A 17,325-nucleotide genomic window follows, 5' to 3' on the forward strand; every position below is an offset into this window, starting at 1 on the left:
TCCACAGAAAAGGTCAGCAGAACATATGGTATCTCTTTCTAAGAGGAAGCTAAATGATTTCGACTTGCCCGATGTCACAAACATTTAACTTTAGTTTCATTAAGGGCATTAAAAATAGAACTTCCCATTATTTTCTTAGAAACTGCCCTTTCAAAGAATCACCTAAATATTCTCTGAGATGTAAGGAGTGAGTCACATCCGAGTATCTCCATTCCCCTTGCTGCCAGCTACTGCGCTGCAAAGAAGCTTCATACTCAGAATAACAGAGGCGCTGATGCAGACATATGTCCAGTAAAACCACCACCACCCGATCTCCTATTTACAATCTGCCTGTTGGAAGCACAAAAATCAGATTCCAGGGGGACACAGACTTGTCACCTGAGATTAGAAGGATTTTATGACTTAAAAAATACTCTGCCCTCACCCCCCATCTCCGAAAAGAGGTGGGGGTGGGAAGTAGGTTCTTAAACAGGTATTTTGCATCAAATGTCACACTTCTTTACAGTTTACATTCTGTTAACTGCTTTATGGAGAAGAAAACTAATAAATCAGCAAGTTTAATCTTTCAATGTAAAGGTTTCTCTTTTATTTATTTGAGGATGTAAGTGAAACCAAATTTGCGATGGAAAGTCCAGAGACCCCAGTAAGCAGTTTGTGAAAGCATTTTTTAAATACAGTTGAATATGTTGGAGGGGAAGAACTCGGCGTGTCTTCAAAATGCAGATTTTCTTCCCTGTCCTAGGTAAGGTTACCTTTTCATCATAATTAGTAAGCTAAGATAAACGGGTCGCAACATAAACAAGCAAAGGTAGGACACCGACTCTCTACCACAGCCCATCATTTGTGAAAACGAGTTTTGTGAACCTCTGTAATCGGGCACTGTCTTGAACAAAAGAAACTTGCCACATACATTCCCCAATGACTACAAACTTTCATTTCCTAGAACTTGTACTTAATACTTACTGTAGCGTTTTTAAGCTGCTAAATCTTAATAGAACTTTTGTCTACTTACTTTTTTCACTCTCTGCTAACTGTACATTCATTACAAGATTTTGATCATACCACCACATTTCCACATAATATCATAAGGACCAGTATCTTCTAGACTAAGCAACAGGAAGATTGAGAAATATCCTGTTTACAAATTTTTTTTTTTTAGCAATAACCCGTTACCAATATGCAAGTAACAATGCCCAATGAGGCAAACTAGTTTTTCTTAATAATTTACTGAACTGAAATTCAGAACATTCTCTTAAAGTAAATGCTTTAGAAAATGAACCAGGTATGTCATACCTCTGAAAGGAATTTGTTCTGGCCCTGCTTTGCCTTATATCGCTTAATCTTTTGCTGAATTCTCTTATCTTTCTCCAGATCTTCTACAGATGCCCATTGACAATGAAGATAAGAGCTGAAAGAATAAAATAATATACTTTGAAACACGTAGACAATAATTAATCCCTTATCGTATGCCTTTTATTATTCCAAAAATCAACTAAACAGATAATTAACAAAATAACCTGCTGAATTACTAATGGAGGCTGCTGAGCGACATTCAATATGGTTACTAGTATTTGAGAATAAAAAAAAAAAAAAAGGCCAATAGTTTCTAAAATTTACCTTCTGTCTTGAGTTCCCCAGCCTTATCTACTACCTATTAAAAAAAAAAAAAAGGGGGACCTAAAAACAAGCTGTTTTCATAACTGCGTGGATTGTACTTCAATACAAAACAATTAATACAACAGGATGGCCTTAATTACGAATTAATGTCTTGAGCCTTTTAGCATTAATGAGGAAAAAACCAGGTTTTTATCAAGTTGAAAGAATGCACATTTCAAACAGCAAGGGTAAACCTAACTCAGTTCTGGAGCATTCAGGGAGCAAAGGCCCCGCCCGCTCTCTGAACACTCCCATGCCCCCCTCCTAGCCAGTTCTTGCTCTCCCAGCCTAGTCCTTCCAGCTCTGAAAAGATGCCCCTGTCTCCCTGTGAATTCTGTTCCTAATGTCCTCACAATGGGCAAGTCTCCTCTCCTTCAGGCTCACCACTGCCTGCTCTGAGAAAACATGCTGTGTTTTCTCTAACTCTTACTTGAATAATCCTCACTCTCCCTTTTTCTTCCCCAAGCCTCAGAGGTATATGGTTAATGTTTTACGGTAACTTTGACATTACTTTGTTTGGTATTTCAATATTATTTTCTACCAACACTCTCTCCCTGCCCACTGATAGCCTCAACTGTCATTAATTTCTCTTTCTAGTGATGACATTAAAAAGAAATGAGGTGCCTGAATCTCTTTCAAAATCAAGGTATTGCTTTTAGAAATCATGCAGCCATTATAAAATCTTTCAAAAATAATTAATGATATAGAAATGCTTATGATGTTAAATATCATGTCATTTATATTTATATAATGTCTAATACGTATTTTCAAAGGTACGACTGAGTTTTCTACAATTGACTGAGGGACATAAGGACTTAAAATACACAGATGCGATTTGATATAAATCCTGCCCACACATATACACAGAGCAAATAGACTAGATAAAAATGCATCGAGATGTTAAATAATGATCATATCTAGGGAGTCAATCAGAAAACTAATTCAAAAAATAATTCAGTAATGTAGCAGGATACGAAATTAACATACAGAAGTCAATAGCCTCCATTTACACAAACAGAAACCATTGAGAAGATATAATGTTACAGAAAATCTCTTTTTCAATATCAACAAAGATAAAATAACAATAAGTTTAATAGAAAACGAGTGAAACTTATTTAAGGAAATATTCGCAAAATATTAAAAGACACAAAAATACAATTGAACCAACTGGAAAGACATCCTTGTTTTTAGATAGCATGACTCAACAACACAAATCATAAATTTGTAAATGTAACACACCGTAAACAAAAATAAACAAGCATTTTTACGGAGCTAAACAAGTTAATATTGAACTTTCACATACACACAAAAAATATGCAAGAATATCCAAGAAAACATTAAAAAAGAAATATTCAGGGGAAACTAGGTATACGAGATATTAAAATAGTATGTACTATATATACTATAAAGCCTCCATAAGTAAAATAATGTGCTACTGGCTCATAAATAGACAAGGATTAGAATAGAGATACAGATCCAAATAAACATGAAACTTTAGTACATGATAAAAGTTGCATCTCAAATCATGGGGGCAAAGATGGACTTTTTGATAATCATACTGGAACGACAATGTTTGGCAAAGAATAAAATTAGATCCTTGCTTTACATCGTATGTTAGATAAATACCAAGTGGACCGATCAGCTAAACACAGGATATGAAACCATGTGAGCACTAGAGGAAAACATGGCAAATGCTTCTTTATTTAACCTGGGTGTAGGGAAAGTCTTTCTAACTGTGATTCAAATGCCAGATCCAATGAAAGATGAATAAATCTAATTCTATAAAAATATTTAAAAATTGAAGGAAGCACAATAGAAAAATGGGCAAAAGACATGAACAGACACTTGACAATACAAGATATAAAAATGGCCATTAAACTTATGAAAAAAATGTTCTACTTCATTCATGATAAGAGGAAATGCTAATTAAAACTACACTGAAATATAATTTCTCCCGAAAAGTGAAAAGTAAACCACATTATGTTGAAAGGTTGTGGGAAGACAGGTGCTCTTAGGTACTACTGGTTGAAATGCAAACTGACCCAACCCTGTAGAAGAGAATGTGACAATATCCAGCAGAACCACATACACATTTGGCTTTGTGATCTAGCAATCACCCTGAAGCTAGGCCTCCGACGATTTGAAGATGTATAGGCACAAGAATATTATCTGTAACTGTAAAATATCAGATGCCTCTTATATGCCACGTACATGGAGACTAACTAAATGAGCTATGATATAGCCACGCGATGGAGTCCACGGAATGAGGAAGACCCCGTGAACAGATGTTGAGCAATTTCCAGAATATAGTGCTGTGAATGAAGCAAAGTGCAAATGTGTGCAATTCTTTTGTGTGTAAGAAAGAAGGAAAAATAAGATATGTTTTTTATATTTTATATATGTAAAATATATCTATGCCTATTCATGCCAAAATTTTGGAGGATAAATCTGGGATTAAGAAGAAGGCAAATAGGAATGGGGTAGAAAGAAAGGGAGGATAAGACTTCTTTGACTCTTCTGTGCACAATTCTGACTTTTGAACCATGTGAATATTTCATGAACTGAAATAATAATAAAAAATCAATAAGGATAGGGCGGGGAGCTAAAATAGAATACAAATACAAACAGAAACTAATGAACCAAACTGAGTATCAAATAAATACTATACTGAAAGGGGGCAGGGGAGGAAAGGAACTAACCAAGGAAATTCTGAACAAAGTATTTAGCCTCTGTACCCTTAGGCGAGAGACATAAAACTCTAAACAAATACTGAAGGAACTCGTTAGCAGGCTTCTTTTTCACAGAAATATGGTCTAGTAATTCTGTAACCACTTCCTGTATAAAGTAAGACTGACAAATAAGCAAATATATTATGGAGAATAAGAGCTGGGTTTCTGGTGGTCAAAGTAGGGAGTTATCAATATTGGAAGGGGAAAAGACAGAATGAACCCGCGGTGTTAAAATAAAATTGGAAGTATCAAAATAAATAAAGTCATTTTTGCTCACCATTGTTGTCAGGTTGGTAGGTAGAGGTGTATGATTATGTAATTAACATATGTGTATAACGTGTTTATGTCGTGCTATGCACACATGTGCATGCACATATGTGTCCGCACACGCACACGCACACGCACGCCCCTCCTGGCCCTGTCCTCTGAGAGGGCCTAGAATGACTCCCAGCAGCAATGAGCAAACCTAGTACCCAAATCTTGGTTCCTAAATGCCCTTCTCTAGTGAAAACAACCAAGGCTCCTTGGTGAAATGATCGATTCCAGGACTTAAACAAGAAAATAATGAGTCTGAAACATCCGCTGGTACCAGAAAGTAAGAGGTGCTCAAAGGAAGATGGGACAAAAAAAAGGCAAAAAAAGAGAGAAGCCAGCTTCAAGGGGTTTCCGCTGGCCAAACCTGGGCTAATGTGAACAAAGTCAGTAACAACAGGACCCTGAAGAACCATGACCCCTTGAGTACGATGTCCCAAGTCTACGCTGCTATAAATAAACAAATGGGTAAGACGGTAGAGCTCTTCCTTACAGCTGAAACCCAACTCATAAATTTAGGAGGAGTGATGGAATAAGTAAATCACCTCTTAGCAACCATTATCATATTTAATAGTCTCAAAGTATCTTTCCACAAGATACTTTTTAATTACAAAACGAAAAACAAATTCTTTGTACTATTTTTGCGATATTTGTGTAAATCTGAGATTATGTCAAAATTATGGAAATTTTAATTTTCCTTAGAGCTCAATGATGTCAGGAAATAACAGGAGAGTTATTCTTTTGGAGCTGCCTTGGCCTCGTCTCATGACTGACGAAGGATGACTGGCCCCCCAACCTGGCAGCGGCCCCCGGGCAGGAACCCTGCACTCCTCTGGGGTCGTGCACAGAGGCGATGTCCACTGTGGGTCAGGCGCCCCAGGCCCCGCTGCCCCGCACCGGTTTGGACGGACGTCAGTCTAGTAGTGCCCTTTTTCTGGCAATCGCTACTTAAACTCCTTTGCTCTGAGCTAGATGTGATAAATCTCCCGGAGAATTCTCTCTCTGGCTCACTTAGTTATCTCCTCCTTACCTATCCTTGCCACTCCCCTTACATGTTTATATGAAATCATGTCATTCGCATAATTTCCATGTGCGCGAACTCATGCTCCAAGTATAAAATGATGACGACATCTAATGTTTACTGCTCAGGCTCTATTTCCTTGTGTTCTCACAGTAACACTGATAAGAGACTCTTCGCCTCCTTACTTGGGAAAAGGTTTTGCTCACAGAACTTCGGAAGCGCATCAGTTCATTACCACAGTGCCAATTGCGACAAGGGAGAATGAAAGAAACCATGAGTCTCGACGCTTTTATTTTCTAGGGTAGGGTGAACTTTCTTAGACTGTTTTGACAATAACTCGCAAAAGCCTTTCTTTAAACCGTAGAATTTATTAATATGACACTTGAGTTCCTTCTCTTGAAAAGTCTAAAGCAAATTTAATGTTTACAGTATCAATGAAAATTTTTTGTCCCCGCTGCGATTGTTCTTAGGTTAGCAAATGGCCCAAGTCATCTCGAGCAGGATGACTACTGATCCCTAAAGCGATGCTGCCTCATCGAAGTGTGCGTTTGGCCCTAGCACACTGCCTACGCCTACGCGCAGGACAACAGCTCACTGTGTGTTCAATTCGGTTCTGTAAAAGTTATTCATATTCACTAAATATAAATTAGAAACAAAAACAGATCAACGAAATCATAGCTCACTGCATTTCAAAACGTGAGTGACGTCACGGTTTTCTAGAGCTTCTGCCTCAGTGAAGGTCTCGTCTCCAGAGCCTGGCACCCCACGCACGGGTGAGGAAGGCGGTAGCCTCACGGCGCAAAATTCATCCTCAGACGACAGGTCAATATTATGTCACTCACGTTTCTACCACTGTATGAGTTTTTATCCCCTCCAAAAACAACTTCTTGGTTATACACAAAAGTTAGTCAACTTTTACACCCTTGATACATTTTCCAGAAAAATTAAATTCATAAAATATCAAAGATACAAGTTATTAGCGATGGCCTTCGAAGCTCTAAATAAACCAAATCAAAGTTTCTTAATTCCCAATTTTTTTTTTATTTTCCCAGTATTTTTTAAATCACTGTTCAGTACTTTGAAAATATATTCCCCAATTTAAAAAAAAAAAAATCACAATTTACTTACAAGTTTTTGTATTTCACATAGAATTCCTCAACTTCTACCTCCTCTCCAGATTCCTTCTGCAACAAAAGAAAATTTCAGGCACATACTTAAAACCATCTACTAGAACATCCCAAAAGTAAGGATTTACTCCCATCCGAACATGAACCAGGAGAGACAAAAGCGGCGCAGGCCGTTCTTGTCAAGATGAGCACGTGTGAGCTGGTCGGAGGCCAGTGCGATCGAAGACTGACACGCTGCGGGCCTTGCACGTTATTTGACGTGCTACACTTTTAAGACATGAATCATTTTAACTCCTCCCTAACCACATGCAGCTTCATTCACAACAACCTGACCCCAAATCTGGCTTTCTGCCAAACCCACAGTGTTAAGTAGACGCCAAGTGTACCATTTTCTCAGGCAGCAGCCAATTAGCAACTGCTCTCCTGAATGCCATATGTATTATTTTTGGCTGCCTCATGGCAACTTTACATTGTGGGTTTTGTAATGTTTTAAAATATTTAAAAGACATTTATTCCTCCATATAGTTAATAACTCTAAACAAGAAACCATATAAAACCAAACCTTGTTCTTACGCTGTAATTCCAGTGCATCGCTAGTCACAGTTTTAGATTTACTCAATGGTACAATTAAAATCTCTCAGACAAGACGTCTCACATACATTGCAGCCAAATAAAATTAACGCTCCAAACACTACATTTAGGTAAGGTCAAAATTGTGATACACATCAGCCAAATCAAGAGTTCAGTGGGAAGATTATCAATAACATCTCCCTTAATCCTATTGACTGTAGTGTATACAGAAGATACCAATCACATGACATTTGAAACATCTCTTTCGATATTTTTTTTCCTTTTGGTTTGAGGCTGTTAAACAAGTCATAATATGTAATTTTCTTCTGGAACATTTGATCAGATAAAACAGGGGTGCAAATATAAACACCACTTACAGAAGTTTAAGAATTGCTTTTACACGCTTACAAGAGTACCCGAGCCTGCCTTGAGGGTCGCATTTCACTGCTCGGCTGTCTCAGAGATGCGGCAAAGAAAGCAAGGCAAGTAGGGACACGGCAGAGAACAGAGGCGCGGGCTCCTACCGGATGACAGACCAGCACAGGATCTGTTCAGAGAGACTACGACTTCCCTCAATCCCCGAGCTTCAAACGATCGTCAAAGGTTGTGAACTGGAGCTTTTCTTCGAAACTCTAACATGGATCAGTTAAACCTAAATTTGAAAGTTTTTACACCTGCCTAGAGATCGCCAAGAAGACAGCGTTCAGGACTGTGGTCAATACCCATTAATGTGTCTGGTTCTGCCCTACTGGATATGTAAATGGGCATAAACAGAAAGCAGCTTTTTAAACCAATGTATTCAGAACCCCACCTATGGTCCAGACTTTCGGTTGTCCAAAATGAAAAGTGTTTGCTGATGCCTTCAAGAGCCAGCGACGTAAACCAGGAATTCAAAATTTAGAGACAAATTCTAGTCAACTCAAGTGACAATCCATCCAGAACCCACCTTACTTTTCTTACTTTTTTCTAGCTCCAATATTAGCTCATTCTACTCTTACATTTCAGCAGTCATTTCAAGATATGCTATCTTTGCATAGAACTAGAGATTCTGGTAGAAAAGCAAAGATAAGATAGTAGACAACCACAGAAAATGGAAAGCCAGGGTGAGCCTGGATCTTCTGATGCTTTTCATAGCATATCATGAAATTCGAATCTAGAATGGAATTCAAATGTCTAGTCTATCATCTTTACTCTTTTGATGCTAACTATATATTTTTTTCAATTCTGAAAGAGTTTTCCAAAATTATGTGTTTTCGAGGTGGTAAAAAGACAAGCTTTATCATTCTATGCTCTATTATTTCCTGATTCCCTTCTTCCCCATCTTTCCTACTGTACTGTACTTTCTATCTCATTCTAAGTGGCCACCAAAGAACACAGGATCAATTCTTGAACAATAGAGATGGTTTTCATTCTGTCTCAATTCGGTTCCCCGAAAGCTCTGACACTCACGGCCATCAACTGCTCCTGCCTCTCGTTAGTACCCATTTTCTTGTCATGAGCAGCTATTCCTCTGGGACCCTGCTGTGGAGATGCCTCACAAGAGGGTCTAGAGCTGCCTGGCAGGAAGCAATCATGTTCCAAGATCTCATTTAGTAGCACCTGGAGCTGGTGCAGAAGTGTCCCAGGGCCTATTTATTTGGATATCCCAAAATGCAAACCTGTGCTTTGTTTAACTTACCACACATACCGGATCACCTACTTGCCCCTAGAACTGTAAATAGAACTGTTCTGTAACCTTCGTGTCCCATAAATATAATCATGCTGACCTCTTCTGCATTATTAATAGCAAAATAATTAACAAAAGTGTGAAAACTTATAAGCCCTCAGTAGCATTATTTTAATTATCCTAAATGGTAGTCAATTTGACTAGCCTCTGGTGATAGTTGTGAACAGCCTCAATCCTTACCCCCAAGCCCCAATTTTCAGAAGCCATTTTATAAAGGGCTTATACAGTGAATAAGTGAATCAAGACACTATTTCTACATATACAAAAAAATCCACTCAAATTTATTTCTTTGACAGTTACTATTAAATTTGATAGCCCTCCAAAGTAATTTTATGTGTTCGACAGAACAATTTGAGAAATGTGTGTATCTTTTCATTAAACTGCAAAACTCATCTATCAAAATCCTTATTATCCATGTGACGGTTAAAATTCCAAACATATTCAGCCATTCTTGTTCCATTGTTCGCATGAACCAGAAACCTTGATCAGGCAATAGTCTCCTTCAGTCACCTGGATTCTAAAACAGCCATCCAGCAAATGATAATCCTATAGCATGAAAATATGAATGACCTTTCCTAAGCATCCTATTATTAAATTAAGCAGTCACACTGAAGAACTATCTCAACTATAGTATAAAAAAGGGAAAATTCTGTTAATACACAAAAGAATGAGAAAGCACTTCAATCAAGCATCAATAAGACAAAAGCAAGAACCCCACCTACTTCTGGCCCAACCTACTACATTCTCTACCAGAGATGCCAAATTGTAGTTGACTTAGGGAGTAAATAAGGACACCATAACAAATGAGATGAAGCGTTCTGCCTTCCTTACATTCTATTTTTTTCGTTACTGAGTTCAGCTAAGGAAGATTAAAACAAACCTTCGAATTTAAAACAACCTCTTTAAAATACATATATTGTGTAGTCAGAATTCACTTTTAAAACAATTTGAATTGTTCCCCAAGACAGAGAGATGGCTCAAAGCAGAAAGGGCTGCATGATGACTCAATGTAGAAAACAAAAGAATCTTTGTATCATGCAAAAGTTCATTCTTAAATCTACCTGAAATGCAAATACAAGTATCAACTATGTATCTCTTCCGCTAGTCTCATGCACATTTATTTGTGTTTAGAACAACACAGATGCCTGAGCCATCCCTATTTAAGGTGAGGTGCTGAATTAGGGAGGCTCTGCCAGGTGAGCAATGTGAGTTTGCACGACTCCATCATAACGGATCATCCTTCTTAGGCTGCTACTGTGATGAGGTCAACGAACTTTGAAAATCATAAACTGCGTCCCCACTATGTGTCAGCACTGTGCAGGTCAGCTCTCAGAGCTCATAACCAGTTTCTATAATGCTGCCAGGGGAGATAAAGGCACCTTTTCACAGCCACTTCTTCAATTATTCATAGTAACAGGAAACAGACCAGCAGGCATAGCCAGAATCCACAGGAAATCTCAAATTTCCTTTTGTTTCTATTTGCCACACTTTCCTCCAACGTTATTAAAACTGATAACTAAAGTAACTACTTCAAGAACATTAGCAATTTTAAAAGTTAGGACCTGCTAATGTGTACAACCTTCTAGTGTTTTTTTTTTTTATTGTCCTTTATGAAATACTGCTACTCTACAAGCAAGTCAATGAGCTCTACATCTCTTCCTTACTTTAAATCATACCTCAAGGCATATCTTCCTTTCCAGAGAAATTTTCCCATTAATATTCTCTATCCTAAAATTCACCAACTCAACGTACTCCACCTTCATGTACAATTATAGCGATTTTTAATCTCTTATGATAACTCTGGTTGTCCGTAAATGGTAATACTTATTTCTAAACCGTCGATACTTATCTATAAAGGGTAGTAAAAAAAGGGGAGGAGAAAGCCCTAAAGTGGACAAAACAGAAGGAAAAAGCAATGTCCCACATAATACATAGTCTAAGTAGCTCTGAATAATAGACCTAATTATAATTTGCAACCCCCAAACCTGCTGAGTATGTCTGCTGAAGTACTTTCAACTGAATGAAAATTAATATACCCCATCCAAACCACACGCTATTTACTCAAACAAGTCACTCCAATTCAGTGAAGGGGATTAGTCTTTAAAGCATGTCAAGTATTTAAATTTTACCATATATCTACAATTCACGAATTAACAGTTCTAGAGTCATTAGTAGACAGAAACGCAACCTTTCTAATGAGTTAAACAGTCCTCATTTCTGATGAACAGGTGGGAAATCTGGTTGAGATTTTATCATTTAATTCATCAGAGAGGAAATCTTCATGTTCGAAGAGTACCAAAAGCCACTCCACACCCCCTCTAAACCCTGACACTCAATATGATTTTGAATAATAGAAAAGCAACAGTATTGCAATAAAGGTAGAGAAAAGTTTACTACTGGTGTAATACAATTTTCAAGGACATCTAGACAGTAGTATTTGAACAGTAAAGGTTTCCTATTTGATAAGCCTGGGATCGCACTTTAAATCCCATAATTCCTCCATTCCTCTCTCTCATATTTTAAAAACATTTTACTTTAAAAAAAGAAAAACTTATTTCACATGTCAAAACAATGAGGCTGTACTTCCATCCACTTTGAAAGCAAATAAAAAGAAAGAACTGTGCATTTGACAAGGATTTAAGCTGAAAGACTGACATGTCTATCCGAAGGAGACCACCTTCCAGAGACACTGAAAACTGTATGCTGAAATGTGTAAATGCGCCTGGATGTCTCTGTAATTCTTCACACTAAATAAAGCCCTTTCTCGAATTGGGCGAGAAGGGAAATAGTTGGGATGAAACCAAGACTCTTTATCAGTAAAAGAAAATACAGTGTAACTGGAATTCTCTGTCACAGACTATATGTGTCTCTCAAATGACAACGTTACCAGACTAATGACAGGTACTTAGAGCTTACTCTTGCAGAGCAACGTGAATTTTATAATAATTTTTTAGAATAAGTAATATTATATCTTCAAGAATTACATTGAAAATTGTTCTGTATTTCACCTCTGCATTGACAAAAAAAGATATTAATATTTTCATTGTATATGAAAAATGTTATGAAAAGCAAGAGAGAACACCTACTCACAAAAATGACACATTTCTGGGGGGCAGAGGGGAGGTAGGGAAGGGAAGGGAACCGTCCTAAGGAAAATGAGAGGTAAATTCATGCTTATGATTTTCATGAGTAATATTTATGAAAAAGGCAACCTATAACCCTGGAAGTCCTATACATTTTTTTTGAGACTTTTGAGTTTCTTGTCCACTCTAAATGGTGCTTTATGGTACAATAAAGCACTGATTGTTTGATATATTTTAATTTCATTTGGGACTGAAAATCCAAAAGATTTATATTGGGCTAAAGCATCAGACGGGGTTAGAAATATTACCTAAAGTTTTGTTTTCCAATAGTCAAATTTTAAAAGGAAATTGTAAAGCAAAAAATAAGAGTCATAGATACACCACAGATTTTGATCACTCTAAATGGTGCTTACCTGTTTTTTCACTGAACGACTACTCATGATTTTTTCTACCACTGGACCTTCTGCATCAACAGATTCCTAAAAAATAAAGTAGAATGAATCCATCCAGATGGAAAACATTTCATTCTAAGCTATAAAAGCAAAAAAAAAAAATTTCCCTTTTTGCATCTACCGCCATACCCTTTAAAACACTGGATACAAAGTCGTCAGTGGGAAATACTACTGAAAAGAACAAAAATCTCACTCTGCACAAAGGCAAAAAGGAAGATCTGTTTATTACTTCACGATTATGTGGTTTAATTACGTGGACTAGTGTGGACCCCTAAAGCCAGAGAACATTCAGAAACTCCAGCTGCCAAGAGAAAATCATCTCTGCATGAGAGCAGTCAAAAATACAACTTTTCCTCATCTATACCCCTGGGGCAAATATACTCATCATTCTGTTATTGTAGGCAGCTTTTATCTATGGAGGTCACATAAAATGTTACATAACAATCTAACATAGCACGGCTTACCAAATAAAATACAAAACTGCATTAAATATACTTTTCAATGGGTTACCACTTTGTTAACTAAAGTATAGTAATGGTAGGAAAAGGGAATTGTTTTTGAAAAGATCTTTACAATAATCAATCCTTCTCATATTTATACAAACTATTTTATCCATCATTTACATTGCACAGAGAATAAAGTGTGCCCTGCTGGGTATGACAAGGCAGTAATTCCATGAAGGAGTTCTTACGGTGCCGAACAGCAGGAGACAAGCTTGAGTGGTTTATTAAAGTCCCAGAAGCTATGGCACTGGATTCTCAGAGGTAAATTCAGCCTCCTTGCACCCTAGCTCTGACTCTTCCTCAACACAGACCATTTATTCTCCAAAATTGTGTCAAATTACATATTACAGACATGTAGAAAAATACTTTTCAGTGAACAGAGATTTTTAAGAGATATTGCTAAACAACACATTTCCCATAGCACATTAGCCAACAATAAATGAATGTTCTCCACCTCCACTCAATGAATGCTTCGACTGAACAGCTAAAAATTCCTGGTCCTTCTTTACAAATGCACACGAGAACCACAGGAAACCGGACGCTAACCTGCTGCTCTGACTGCGAGGTGTTTGAGGGGGAGTCTCTCCCAGCAGCATCTGCATCATCTGCCTCTTCATCAGAAATCTTGAACTCCAAGTCTTCGGTGTATCGCTTCCTCTTCACCTGCCTGCTGGACCGTCTCTTCTAAAACACAAACCCAACAAAGTGAGTTTAAAAAGCAATCATTGATGCGTTTTCTAACTTCTCAGAATGGTGGTGAGGTGGATATTTTTAAAAAATTGATCTTAAAGAAAAGCTGATAACTTTAAGCCTGTAAATCACATAAGAGATAGAAGTAGCAACGGATATAATAGGAATGGAGGTGGGTGGGTGGGTGTCTGGTCAGCCTCTTGGGACAGCTGTGCCTCCGCCACTCCCAGCTCCCTGAGCTTCAACTGGGAAGCGGAAATAACAACAAACACTACTCCTCACTCAGCCAGTGTGTCACTCCAAAGTGAAGGCAATACTAAAGCTGGGTGATGGATACACAGGGGTTCATTACACTACTCCCTCTACCTTTGCACATTTAAAATTGTACCCATAACCAAAAGTCCAAAAAAGGGAAAGCACTGGAAGATAATCTATATTATCTTGTAATCATAAAGTCCTACATAAAAACTATTATAATGTTATCCAAGGTACCAAGAATATTTCAGAGGAGCATTTAATAGAAGGTTTGCATTTTAATCTTGGCCCTAAAAGAAACAGTCTGAAATTTTCCAAAGAGATGAAGAACTGGCAATCAGAATTTATAATGAATGACTACAAAAAGTAATTTTACTTTAAAAAAATTTTTACCACACTAATTAAAATGTAAAAGATTGATAATAGCTGGTGTTACTAGGATTATTGGAAAAATGGGTCCTCACCAACCTCAGTGGTCAAAGTAGAACCCAGTACATGCCTGTAGGACAGTGTGGTTGCATCTATCAAAATTTAAAACATGGCAACCCTTTGACCCAGCGATTGCACTTCTAGTAAGCTACGTGACATATGTTCAGAATATCTGCAAGATAAATTGTGAAATAAAATGAAAAGCAAGACACATAATAATAAGTAGCTTGTAATTCTATTTAAGATAACAAAAAAAACCTGTGTAACTATTTGTATGTGTGGACAGACAGTATGTAAGCTCAAGACTGTATGTCTTGTTTACTTTATGCTCAATGAATATTTTGCTAAAAAATGAATGTGTAATGTGTACGTTCTCAATAACAGAAAAAGTCTGAAAAGACACAAAATTATTAATAGTTATTAATTCTGAGAAGTAGAGTGAATGGAGCACAAGGAGAGGTTTTGTACCTTTTGTTCAAAATAATTATTTATTGTTTGACCTTTTGATAAAGAATTAGTTTTGTCAGTTAACTAAAAATGGAGAGGAAATAACCTTTTCATTAATATGTGTTTGTGATAAAATCTAAAAAAAACTCTTAAAATGACACATTTTAAATCAGTGACAAATGCAAGATTACAACCTATAAATGAGTTCGTAGAGCACGCAGAAGAAATAAAGAGAATGAGAAAAGTTTAACACTTAGAGGTACTTTTTGCTAAGAATCATGAAATAAAACTTTTTAAAGAGCTTGGCGAATTTTAAAGTTGTAGCGGTCAGGCAGAGAGAGGCCAATCACCCATCGTGTAGACCTAAGGAGGGACAGGCACAGCACCACGTGGCTCATGTCAGGAGCGACTAACGTCTAAGCCTTGTCTCGAAAAGCAGGACTGACTGGTTTAAATTAAGGTTTTGCCATCTCTGCTCTCAAAAAGGGATCTGAGACAGCTCACAGTACACGCTCAGTATAATATGACAATCAAATGGACTGTGGAGACTGTGAGCTCTTAGCCTGAACACAGTCATGGCTGCAGAGGCGCCAAGCACCCTTCTGACACAGGGTGGATGGAGCGACAGCTTTTTAACAGACCTCCTAGGGGCTCGGGCCGGACGGAGTAGTGACAGGATCCAGAGGGTCCTCCTCTGACCCTCCCTCTTCAGCCTCGCTCAGAACAACCAATTCCAGGTCAAGGGGCGGCAGGACCCAGTGGGGGCTCCGTCGCCTTCGACCCTTCCCCAGGGCAGCTCGACCTTGCGGGCTCTGGACCTGAGTGCACATGTTCAGATGAGCCCGGGCTCGCCGTGCTGTCAGACACGTCACGCTGTGAACCTCGGTTTCCTAGTCCGAAGAGTGGGGTTAATGACAGCGACTACCTCAGGAGAAGACGGCGAAGACCACATAACTCATTTCAAGTATTTAGAACAGGGCATGGTACATATTAATGCCAAAGGCAATTAGTAGAATTAAAGCCATCATTAATTAGCTCCACCTTTCCAAAGAGAAATCGGAAAGGCTACAAGGCCCAGCTACCTTGGACAGCTTCCTTCCTCTTCCCAAAGCTGATCTAGAATAACTCCTGCTCTGTGCCCACGTCACTGTTCCTCACTTCTCAATTGTTGATTTCTTTGTAAAAGGCTATTATCAGTAAAATACTTTAATTTTCTGAAATTTGCATAATATCTGTATTTCATGTGATATATCAGTTTAAACAAATTGAAATGGATTGATCTATATTTTCATCTTTATCTGATCTTTATCTCACCGTAAGAAGTAATGTGTTAGTAATGATACATCTGTGGTGTTTTTTCAGGTTTCCACGCTTGGGGCCACACTGTCATAATATTCTTCCAGCATAAGTAACTAAATACCTGTGGGTAAGTCTAAGATAAATCCACTTCACACTAAATCCCACTTTGACATTAAAGAAATGCTCCAACAAAACAGGAGGCTTTTCTTTAATAGACATTTATATATTGGTGGATATAACTTTTATAATGGAAGTTTCTCTTCATACCAACTTTGTTATAAATCTATGCAACAGTGATGGGGTTAGTTAGTAATGGATACAAGGTCACTTAATAAGAGTTTAAAAAAAAAAACCCCAAATACAATGAGAACTCAATTTTCTGAAACCTGTGTCACACGGTTTGTCTACTTCCTAAATAATAACTGATCTTGAGTTCATTTACTTTGAGTATCATGGTTCCTTTTACAGTTTCCCAATATAAAATTATTTATTATATGATATGCTTCTGTTACGGTCCGTTAAACCATTATTATTTGAAAGATTTTTGTGAATCAAAACGAAATGTAAGAATTATGTTTAAACTATAATTCAAAGCTCTTGAACTGACACTAAAATCATAGGTCAGCTTGTTATACTTGAATTGCTTGAAAAGTTACTTATAGTTAAAGCAGGTATACCGAAGAGAAGATTGAAATGTGTTTCCACAAACTCACTGTTTGTAGTACTTCGTGAAACAATTTTGAGTTCATTAAAAGTATATGGCATTTACTAAAGTTTAAACAAATCCATCACGACAATCAAGAAGTTTAGCTCTATGCCCTTTGTGCCCGTGCTAAAGGAAGAAACACAAAATACAGCAGTCGGCATTACTTCCTGTGTCAGAGACACCAAGCGAGGCCTGCCTTCCACATCAGATGGACTTGTGCAGCGACCTGCATTAGCTATTGGACCCATAACACTTAAGTGTCAGCCAATTACAAAGGATGCACCAATGTTCGTTTATATTGATTCAAATTCTTCTGTAAC

At 37.6% G+C, this 17,325-nt stretch overlaps 1 protein-coding gene across 5 annotated transcripts in view; it reads right to left on the reverse strand.

Moving 5' to 3' along the window:
* The window catches only part of CHD7 (chromodomain helicase DNA binding protein 7), a 173,469-nt gene that overhangs the window by 44,957 nt on the left and 111,187 nt on the right, over window positions 1–17,325 (reverse strand). For all 5 annotated transcript variants that reach the window (XM_039868868.1, XM_039868864.1, XM_039868865.1 and 2 more), the window contains exons 5-8: window positions 13,726–13,863; window positions 12,638–12,703; window positions 6,847–6,902; window positions 1,294–1,408 (exon numbers count right to left, since the gene is read on the reverse strand). In XM_039868868.1, coding sequence (XP_039724802.1) covers window positions 1,294–1,408; window positions 6,847–6,902; window positions 12,638–12,703; window positions 13,726–13,863 — 375 coding nt within the window. The remainder of the gene's footprint in view (window positions 1–1,293; window positions 1,409–6,846; window positions 6,903–12,637; window positions 12,704–13,725; window positions 13,864–17,325) is intronic.

The sequence above is a fragment of the Pteropus medius genome, unplaced genomic scaffold (genome assembly GCF_902729225.1).
Source record: "Pteropus medius unplaced genomic scaffold, Ma_sr-lr_union100, whole genome shotgun sequence".
In the NCBI taxonomy this organism is placed as follows: Eukaryota; Metazoa; Chordata; class Mammalia; order Chiroptera; family Pteropodidae; genus Pteropus; species Pteropus medius.